At 40.7% G+C, this 11,383-nt stretch overlaps 1 protein-coding gene across 1 annotated transcript; it reads left to right on the top strand.

Moving 5' to 3' along the window:
• The first annotated feature begins 783 nt into the window (after window positions 1–783).
• LOC122039566 (agamous-like MADS-box protein AGL80) lies at window positions 784–1,950 on the top strand. Its single transcript, XM_042599134.1, has 2 exons — window positions 784–1,330; window positions 1,889–1,950. The coding sequence occupies exons 1-2, from the start codon at window positions 784–786 to the stop codon at window positions 1,948–1,950; spliced, it is 609 nt and encodes a 202-aa protein (XP_042455068.1).
• The last annotated feature ends 9,433 nt before the right edge of the window (window positions 1,951–11,383 follow it).

The following is an 11,383-nucleotide window of genomic DNA, read 5'->3' as shown; positions in this document are numbered from 1 at the left end:
AGATTGAGATATGATTGATGATTTGTCCTTTAATCAGACTTGCATGGCAGGGATGAGCACCCTAAGTTGGTTAAACCAGGTCTAAGTCACATCTGAGTTGAATTAACTTTTTCTTGGATCATGTTTGACCCATCTTAATTTTGACTGACAGATCAGCACGACTCTTGACCCACGGGACACGTAGGAACTGAAGGAGATGCTGTGGGCCGCATCAATAATAATACAACAAAACTTTTTTGTTTTATCTGAATTATATGGACAATGATATCATCGACTTAGTAAAGTAATACTCTGATCAGCTTTCATGGTTTGAATCGACCATTTTAGATCGGGTCAGTTCGAAACGATCAAGTCGGTTTGAACTCGATCTATTGATTGATAAAATAATTTTGTTTGATCTAATTATGCTAATTATATTCATGCAAGATACACGTACATATCTTAATAGTGTTTTATATCGTTATATTATTTCCTATTATCATTGCTCTGGCTTATTTATTTAATTAATTAATATCGTTGTCCTAATCCACAACCAATTTTGTGTTGATTTAAAAAGAAAGATTTGAAATTTAAAATTATGATCTCTTATTCAGGAAGGAAATAGTTAACATATATATAAGATTGAAAGAAATATTACAATTTGAAACTATGAAAGGAAACATGTTGGCGTTCCATTAATTGACGGGATTCGTTGTGATTCTTTTCCAAATTCAACAATAATTTAATTTGTATAAATTGATGGAGAGCAATTAATATAGATTAGCAGTTGATTAAAAGACCGCCATGGGGAGGAAGAAGGTGAAGCTCGCATGGATCACCAACGATGCCACGAGACGCGTCACCTTCGAGAAGCGGAAGAAGGGCCTGGTGAAGAAGGTGAGCGAGCTGGCCACGCTCTGCGGCGTCGAGGCGTGCCTGGTCGTCTACGGGCCTCAGGATGCGGCGGAGGCGGAGCCGGAGGTGTGGCCGTCGCCGGCGGAGACAGCTCGCGTGGCCACGCGCTTCAATAGCATGCCGGAGATGTACCGGTGGCGCAAGATGACCGACCAGGAGGACTTCCTCCGGCAGCGCGTCGCCAAGCTGCAGGACCAACTCCGCCGCCAGGATCGCGAGAGCAGGGAGCTCGAAGTCAGCCTCTTCGCCCATGAGATTATGGCCGGCGGGCGGAGCCTGGACGACGCTGACCTAAATGACGCGATGGGACTGGTGCAGATGATAGACATGAAGCTGAAGCTTGTGCAGAACAGGATAGAAGGGCCGTCCCAAGTCTATTTATGTGGCAAAAGACGAAATCGCTCGCCTCCAGTGCCCCCGCCGCACCCGACCCAAGGTCATCACGAGGGAGGTAAATCATAGCATCCTGAGCGAGCATATGGCAGGTGGAAATCTCAAGTCTATTTATGGTACTAGGTAGAATAAAAATTAGATCTATGATACTATTTTAAATAAATCACTTCTCCCTTTTTCATACAAATTTGGGATGGTTTAATTTTTTTAACAAAATAAAATATTAATTTAAAGAATAATTTTTATATAAAACTAATTTTTCTCTCTTTTTGAAATATAAAATTATTAATTAAATTTTTATATTCAAATTTGGATACCCTAATTTTTATATTCAAGTTTGGATAGCTTAAACATAAGTCTTAATGTCTTATGCCTAAAGTCGACCACGAGTAAATTGAGCAGACGATGTCCTTCAAGAATCCCACACTCTTTGATGTGTCTATTTGCTCCTATATATTATGTGCGGGCACTGTCTAAGGAAAACGAGCGAAGACATTGAGATAAAATCTTGAATTTGAATAGTCTTCCAGAAGACTAAATTCTAAGGCTAGAGCTTCGTTTTCTGTATGACTTCTATTATTTTGCATGTTATTAATGATAGATAATATTTCTGGAAAATTTTGGAGATGGAGCCGTGAGAGGGTGTTTGAATGGAAAATTTAATCACCAATAGTAAAGTATCCTTCCACATTTATTACCGCATCACAAGTCGAAATCTCACATCGTTGAAATTTCTGACCGCTATCCTTGTCGTGGCGCAGCCGAATCCACTGAAAATACAAAACATGAGTTAGCCAACCTCTTTCTTGGACTGTATACTTGCTTTTTATAAATGTGAGATACATCAATTGTGATAAAAAATAAATATATTTACCTCTAATATCTCCGTCAACTCGTCTCAAGATCAACACGAATGTGAGATACACCAAGACATCGTGGAGAGATGAGAAAGACACAAACTTCTTGATTTTTCTTCCTTATAACGCCTGTACTTTAACAAATGAAGAACTCGAACCCCCTAACTTTAGAGTACACGATAATACGAAGGAAACGAAGGGTTAGATGGAGTTAGTGAGTCCAGATTGATCTTGAGATAATTTTACTAAAACAACACAACATATAATGATTATGTAAGATAATACGAAGCAAAGGAAGTGTTAGATGTAGTTAATGAGTCCAGATTAATCTTGAGAAAGAGAAAATATTTTTCCATCACCAAATAAAGATAAGATTTTTATATCCCATCCAATTAATGATAAAAGAAGCATCTCAAATAAATTTACCTACATCATAGTATTATTTAATCTATTCAATCCGTAAAAGTATAAGTAAATTTGCTAATTGCATAGTGTCAATCTCTGCTATTTAAGAAAACATGTATTACAACGTGGTGGTCTAACAATCTATTTAATGTCCTCTTTCATCTTTATAAATTCCTTCCCATTATTTTTTCCATCTCTAATGCCGCGATAAGGAAGTGCCCATCTGACACAGATTAATGATTACAGTGAAAGTTAAAGTCAAAACGATCAATGTCAAGGCTCAGATGCTCAACCACGTCGCCCAAGCGAGAGGGGACTATTAGAGAAGAACCAGCGTCCGATCGGCCGTCTGAATGAAATCGCATCTGGTCAGCCCGATCGGCAGGAGAGCGAGTCGAGGGGGCCACTCGTCCGGCTCAGAGTATGCCATTGACAATGTAATGAACCGATATAATAAAAGAGGAAAAGATGGATACTTAATAAGAGGAAGAGCAAACAAAAGAGAATACTCCATCTATCCTTAAATGCGGAAGAAGCCAAGACAAAAATACCTTTTGTCTGCAATTAATATCATTAAACAGGGGCATATGAAGGGTCACTAAGACAGGTAAGTACGAAGAAAGAGGGGGATTGATCTCAGTTCCTAGTACTTTCATTTTTCTTCTTCTGTTTCTAACTTGAGCGTCGGAGGGTCAACGTCCGAACAAGTCAATCAATAATTTTTGGAGGTGATTCTAAATGACCCTCTGCCGAAACATTACACTCCACTGACAATCGAGGAATATAATGGATCAACCTGTTGAAAATTAAACTTGTTTTTTTGTTGATAAAATTTTATGGAGATAAAATGGTGATGTCGCAAGTCTTGACTAGAGATAGGATAGAGATAGAACTTGATGAATTGATAAGAGTTCGTGGAGATAAAATTTATTTATTTATTTATTTTTTTAAATATCATGATTATCTCATATTAGTGCTTATCCAATAAGCCTATAAATATGTACTTCTTTTTCATAAATGAACAAGTTGAGTTTTCTATTTTCTTCTACTCCTCTTCCACATAGAGTTATTTCTCCTCTTCCACATTTTTTCTTCTATAATTCTTTTTTCTTCTCCCATAATTTCTGTTTCCAACAAAGTGGTATCAGAGCTATGGCTAATGGAGGTATGATTCCCTTCCAAGTTCCAGTACTCAAAGCGAGTAATTATGACAATTGGAGTATCAAGATGAAGGCGCTTCTTGGAGCTCATGATGTTTGGGAAGTTATAGAAAAAGGCTACGTTGAGCCTCGTGACGACTCGACGTTATCTTCAACTGAAAAAGATAGTTTGAGAGATTTAAGAAAGAGAGACAAGAAGGCTCTCTTCCTCATTTATCAAGCTTTAGATGAGGATGGTTTTGAGAAGATTTCAAGTGCTACTTCAGCCAAGCAAGCATGGGAAAAGCTCCAAGTCTCATATCAAGGAGAAGAGAAAGTAAAAAAGGTACGACTTCAGACATTAAGAAGTCAATTTGATGCTCTTCGTATGAAAGAAGGTGAGTTAGTATCAGATTATTTTTCTAGAGTCTCTACCATTTCCAATCAACTAAAAAGAAATGGTGAGAAACTAGAAGAAGTAACTATTATTGAGAAAATTCTTCGATCGTTGGATTCAAAATTTGATAGCATTACAACCATCATCGAAGAGACCAAGGATCTACAAGTCATGACGATTGAGCAACTCCTGGGTTCATTACAAGCCCATGAAGAAAAGAAGAAGATAAATGAAGAAATTACTCAACAACTCCTAAAGACGACTCTTCAACCGACAAAGAAAGATGAAAGCTTCAGTAACAATAGAAGTCAACATGGAAGAGGTCGTGGATATGGACGAGGTCGTCCTAATGAGCAAGGATGGGTCTCCAACAACAACAATGAAAGAGGAGAACATTCAACAAGAGGACGTGGAAGAGGGTATACAAACTCGAGGTACGATAAATCTCAAGTTAAGTGCTACAATTGTGACAAATTTGGACATTATGCAAAAGAATGTAGATTGCCCAAGAATAAAGTATATGAAAGAGTAAATTATATGGAAGAAAGGAAAGAATAAGATGGCACCCTACTGTTAGCATATAAAGATAATAAAAGAGAAGAAGATACAATTTGGTATCTCGACACTGGTGCAAGCAATCATATGTGCGGCAAAAGAAACATGTTCGTAGAGCTTGATGAATCAGTTGGTGGTAATGTATCCTTCGGAGATGAATCAAAGATTGAGGTAAAAGGCAAAGGTAACATTCTCATCCTTTTGAAGAATGGAAAACATGAATTTATCTCAAATGTTTTCTTTGTACCAAATATGAAGAGCAACATCCTAAGCTTAGGACAACTTTTGGCAAAAGGGTATGATATTCATCTAAAAGATGGTATGCTCATCTTGAAAGATCATATTGGTTGCTTAATTGCTAAGGTGCCTATGTCAAAAAATAGAATGTTCTTACTTAATATTCAAAATGATGTCGTCAACTGTCTCAAAACTTGTTACAAAGACATCACTTGGCTATGACATCTTCGATTTGGACATCTGAATTTCGGAGGACTAGAACTGCTTTCAAAGAAGGAGATGGTGAGAGGACTACCTTACATCAAACATCCTGATCAAGTATGTGAAGCATGTCTATGTGGGAAGCAATTTAGAAAAGGTTTTCCAAAGGAGTCAAGTTCAAGAGCTCAAAAGCCTCTTGAACTTATACATACAGATGTTTGCGGTCCGATAAAGCCAAGTTGACTTGGTAAGAGTAATTATTTCATTCTTTTCATAGATGATTTTTCTCAGAAAACTTGGGTATACTTCTTGAAGCAAAAATCGGAGGTCTTCGGCATATTCAAGAAATTTAAAGCTACCATAGAAAAGGAGAGCGGTCTCGAGGTCAAAGCTATGTGTTCCGATCGAGGAGGAGAATTTACCTCAAAGGAGTTTCAAGAAGTTTGTGAAGCCAACGGAATACGACGACCCTTGACAGTTCCAAGATCCCCTCAACAAAATGGAGTGGAGGAAAGAAAGAATCGAACCATCCTTGTCATGGCAAGGAGCATTCTCAAAAGCAAGCGGCTACCAAAGGAACTTTGGGCAGAAGCAGTTGCATGTGCAGTATACTTATCCAACCGATCACCAACAAGGAGTGTGTGGGGCAAGACACCACAAGAAGCATGGAGCGGAAGGAAGCCTGGGATTTCTCATCTAAAAGTTTTTGGAAGTATAGCTCACGTTCATGTGCCTGATCAATCAAGAAGCAAATTGGATGATAAAAGTAAGAAGTTTATTTTTATTGGTTATGATGCTAACTCAAAAGGGTATAAGCTATACAATCCAGATATTGGGAAGACAATCATCAGCCGAGATGTCATATTTAATGAAGAAGAAGAATGGAATTGGGAATCTCGAAATGAAGATTACAACTTTTTCCCGTGCTTTGAAGAAGAAGATGTGGAGCAACTAAGGATGGAGCAACCAAGGGTAGAGCAAACAAGAGAGGAGCCTACTACTCCACTAGTAACACCAACATCAAGTACTCAAGAGAATTTATCTGCATCAACTTCAAGTGAAAGAGTACCACGCTTTAGAAGCTTACGGGAAATTTATGAGGTAACTGAAAATCAAGATAATCTTACTCTATTTTGTCTCTTTGCGGATTGCGAGCCTATAGATTTCCAAGAAGCTATAAAAAGCAAAAGGTGGAAAGATGCAATGGATGAAGAAATCAAGGCGATAGAGAAGAATGACACATGGGAGTTAACGACACTTCCTAAAGGACATAAGGTGATTGGTGTGAAGTGGGTGTACAAAATAAAGAAGAATGCCAAAGGAGAAGTTGAAAGATATAAAGCAAGATTGGTGGCAAAAGGCTATAGTCAAAGATCTGGCATTGATTATGATGAGGTATTCGCTCCCGTTGCTCGATTAGAAACTATCAGACTAATAATTGCTTTAGCAGCTCAAAATAAGTGGAAAATACATCAAATGGATGTAAAATCTGCTTTTTTAAATGGAGTTCTTGAAGAAGAAGTCTATATTCAGCAACCATCAGGTTATGAAGTTAAAGGACAAGTAGACAGAGTTCTAAAATTGAAGAAGGCTCTCTACGGGCTAAAGCAAGCACCAAGAGCATGGAATAGCCGAATAGACAAGCACTGCAAGAGAAAGGCTTCATCAAATGTCCTTATGAACATGCATTATACATTCAGAGTAAGGATAAAGATGTTTTGATTGTATGCCTATATGTCGATGACTTGATCTTCACAGGAAGCAATCCAAGTATGTTTGGAGAATTTAAAGAAGCGATGACTAAAGAGTTTGAAATGACTGATATTGGGCTCATGGCATACTATCTGGGCATTGAAGTGAACCAAAGGGAAGATGGAAGCTTCATCTCACAAGCAGGTTATGCAAGAGAGATATTAAAGAAGTTCAGGATGGATAACAGTAAGTCTATAAATACCCCAGTAGAATGTGGAGTCAAGCTATCAAAGCATGATGAAGAAGAAAAAGTTGATCCAACATTTTTTAAAAGTTTGGTTGGAAGTTTACGATACTTGACATGCACAAGACCTGATATTCTTTATGCTGTTGGACTTGTTAGTCGCTACATGGAAGATCCAACTACTACCCACCTTAAGATCGCTAAGAGAATTTTGCGCTATAACAAAGGTACGATAGATTTTGGATTACTTTATTCAACATCTAACCACTTCAAACTTGAAGGATATAGTGACAGTGATTGGGGTGGAGATATAGATGATAGAAAGAGCACTACAGGATTTGTGTTCTTTATGGGAGATACAGCTTTTACTTGGATGTCGAAAAAATAGCCTATTGTCACACTTTCTACTTGTGAAGCAGAGTATGTAGCTGCGACTTCATGTGTTTGTCATGCTGTTTGGCTCAGAAATTTATTGAATGAGTTAAGTTTACCACAAGAAGAGGCAACCACGATACGAGTTGATAACAACTCTACAATAGCACTAGCAAAAAATCCAGTCTTCCATGATAGAAGCAAGCACATCGATACGCGCTTTCACTATATCAGAGAATGTATTACAAGAAAAGAGGTGCAAGTGGAATACATAAAATCTCAAGATCAAGTTGCTGATATTTTTTACCAAGCCACTCAAATTTGAAGACTTCATCAAAATGCGATATTTGCTTGGAGTCACAAAATCAAGTTTAAGAGGGGGTGTTGAAAATTAAACTTATTTTTTTGTTGATAAAATTTTATGGAGATAAAATGGTGATGTGGCAAGTCTTGACGAGAGATAGGATAGAGATAGAACTTGATGAATTGATAAGAGTTCGTGGAGATAGAATTTATTTATTTATTTTTTTTTTTAAATATCATGATTATCTCATATTAGTGCTTATCCAATAAGCCTATAAATATGTACTTCTTTTTCATAAATGAACAAGTTGAGTTTTCTATTTTCTTCTACTCCTCTTCCACATAGAGTTATTTCTCCTCTTCCACATTTTTTCTTCTATAATTCTTTTTTCTTCTCCCATAATTTCTGTTTCCAACACGACCCTGACGATCACTTGGCCAAGTTTGATAACGCGGTCGCACTTCAGCAGTACACGGATGAGGTGAAATGTCGAGTCTTCCTCACCATGCTATCTAGATCGGCACAACGTTGGTTCAAACAGTTGCGGGGCGGCTGAATCCACGACTTCAAGGACTTCCGAGCTACCTTCATACACTACTTCGCTAGTAGTTGCCGCCACTAGAAGACGAGTGTGAATATAATCTCGTTGAAGTAAGGGCCCCGAGAGCTATCAAGGGCCTATATCCAGCGCTTCAATCAGATGGCGATGAATATCCCAGCGGTCTCCTTGAACGAGTTAGTAAACGCCTTTACTCAGGGGCTCACCGAAGGAGAGTTCTTCCGTTCGCTCATATGGAGACCGCCAAAGGACTTTGGCCACTTACAAAAAAAAGCTATTGAATACATCAATGTGAAAGAAGCCCATGCAACATGGAAGAAAGAGACACATGTCGAGCCCGCAGGAGTATCTGAACGGTGTCAGCCTGTAGCCATCTGCCCCCCAAGGGGCTTCGATCATAAGGAGCCCCGCTGGCGAGCCCAGGACACATGTCGTACAGCAGGTGGCGGCCGCTCGTCCAAAGGCTGCAAAAGGCAAAGTGTGGGCGCTGGTGTTCTGCTCCTTCTAACAGTCGGCAACACACAACACCCTAGATTGCTATTGTCATCGAACACCATCACCTGATCATTGACAAAGGCGCCGATCAACCGTCCGAAGGGAGGGAGAAAGGACAACGCCTGAACCACGCCACCACTAGCCTCAACGTTGGAACAGTTGAAGTTTCGCCCGATGCTTCGCCGAACGGAATGAACCATCGGCACGGGGGGAAGAGAACCGGAGTAACGCTGCTTAGGGGAGATAGGTATGATCGCAGGAGGGCCGACCGACGGAGATTCTAACCGAGAAAGAAAGTCGCATGCTCGGCGACTCAAGATCCACGTTGTATGCTGCAGCAAGGAGAAAGCTTAAGGACCTGAAATCAACTTCAGCCCTAAAGACTTAGAGGGAAATGAGATCCCTCACGACAATGCACTGATCATCTGAGCGGAAATTTTGGAGATGGAGCCGTGAGAGGGTGTTTGAACGGAAAATTTAATCACCAATAGTAAAGTATCCTTCCACATTTATTCCCGCATCACAAGTCGAAATCTCACATCGTTGAAATTTCTGACCACTGTCCTTGTCGTGGCGCAGCCGAATCCACTGAAAATACAAAACATGAGTTAGCCAACCTCTTTCTCGGAATGTACACTTGCTTTTTATAAATGTGAGATACATCAATTGTGGTAAAAAATGAATACGCTTGTCTCCAATACTCCCGCCAACTCGTCCCAAGACCAACACGAATGTGAGATACACCAAGACATCGTGGAGAGATGAGAAAGACATCGTTGAGACGAATCAAGATTCATGCTATTGGATACAGCAAAGAGAAAGCTGAAAGATCCGAAATCAACTTCAACCCTAAAAACTTAGAGGGAAAAGAGATCCCTTACGACGATGCACTGATCATCCAAGCAATAATTGTCAATTATACAATCCATCGAACTTTTGTTGATACAGGGAGTTCAGTGAATATCATTTATAAAAAGGCATTCGATCAGTTGCAAATCGACCAGAGCGAACTGCTGCCGATGATGACTCCGCTCTACGATTTCACGCGTAACGAAGTGTTGCCGATCGTCCAGACCAAGCTATCCATTTCACTTGGCGAAGGGTCCCTGAAGAGGACAAGGACCACAAACTTCGTTGTGGTAGACGCACCGTCAGGATACAACGTTATATTAGGCCGACTAGCCTTAAATGAGTTCCGAGCAGTGGTATTCACCTACTGCCAAAAGATTAAGTTCCCGGTGGATGACAAAGTGGGAGGAGTCAAAGGTGACCAATTGGCCATTCGACGATGCTACATTGAGATGGTCAGATCAGAAGCAAGGACCGCTCAGAAAAACCCGCGTCTGGAGGTGAACACCATCATTGAGAAGCCCCCTGCGAGGGTTTATGAAGAAAACAAAGAATTCTAGATTCACCCAGACCAATCAGATGCGGCCACCATCTTTGTCGCCGATCTGGAGAGCGAGAAAAAGGCCAAGATGACTGCCTGCATCGGCCGGAATCATGATGTGTTCGCCTGGTCGACCCACCAGCTCCTTGAGATCTCGCCGAGCATCGCTCAGCACGAGCTTTATATCCGATCAGATTCTCAGCCCGTGAAGCAGCGGAAAAGGGACTTCAGCGCGGAGCAGAATCTGATCATCCGGGCATAAATAGAGAAATTACTAGAAGCCGAACACATCCGGGAAGCCCAGTTCCTGAGTTGGCTCTAATGTGGAACTGGTCTCCAAGCCAGGTAACAAATGATGGGTGTGCATTGACTTTCGAGACCTGAATAAGGCGTGCCCGAAGGATTTCTATCCGTTACCCCGGATAGACCAGATGGTGGACACTACGACGAGCTACGAGCTAATCTGTATGCTAAACGCAAATTAAGGCTTCCACCAAGTGCTTCTTACCAAAGAAGATCAGGAAAAGGTTATGTTGGAACCCCAAGGTTATTTTGATGTGATCAACCAAGTTAGGTTAGGTCCTGTGGTGTTTTAACCTTGTGTCAAAGTGTGTAGGAGCTTAGGAACACAAGAAGTCGAGCAAAAGACGCAGCTAACGAGAAGGACAACACGGGAGAGAGCTGACAGGTTCGGTGCGTCTAAGGGACAAGGTACTGCGGAAGAGTACGCAAGCAGGCGAGAAGGAAGCGCGCGGCGTTTCTGAGGGACGAGAAGCCGGAGCAGAAGGTTGCTCGAGAAGGCTGAAATTGGGTTCGGGTGAGCCTTATTTCGGTTGACTGAAATCACCCAAGCGAGCGGAACTGGAGCCAACGACCCGAACCGAGGTGAACTGAACCGGAGCAGAAGGCCCGGACCTAAATGGTCAAAAAGGTTGACTTTGAGGTCCCGACGTCCGGATCCATTCAGGGCGCCCGAAACCCTTTCAGCGCCCGGAATGTGACTTTGACCGGATCACGTTTGACCATGAACCGTTACGAAGGGGATAAAACTTTATCCCCCTCCATGCGCCCCGACCAAGGATATAAATACAATATTAGTCCACAAGTTTTTCAATCAACAAGCAATTATAAAACAACACTAGTGCGCTCTTCATTGTTAGTTTAACTTCTCATTTTGTGCTTTCACTGCTGTATGAGGCTTCTCTGCCTGAAGGAGATACTTGGTGCATTTATTTCCTTGGATTAACAA

This window comes from Zingiber officinale, chromosome 1B (assembly GCF_018446385.1).
Source record: "Zingiber officinale cultivar Zhangliang chromosome 1B, Zo_v1.1, whole genome shotgun sequence".
Classification (NCBI taxonomy): Eukaryota; Viridiplantae; Streptophyta; class Magnoliopsida; order Zingiberales; family Zingiberaceae; genus Zingiber; species Zingiber officinale.
Note: the sequence above shows the minus strand (reverse complement) of the source record. Positions and strands in the feature narration are given on the sequence as shown.

What these genes read in the sequence shown, in the direction of transcription:
- LOC122039566 (XM_042599134.1), top strand. Translation starts at nt 784, where the DNA reads ATGGGGAGGAAGAAGGTGAAGCTCGCATGGATCACCAACGATGCCACG. An exon ending in CCCGCCGCACCCGACCCAAG is followed by an intron (nt 1,331 to 1,888) that starts GTCATCACGAGG and finishes TATTAATGATAG; the next exon opens with ATAATATTTCTGGAAAATTT.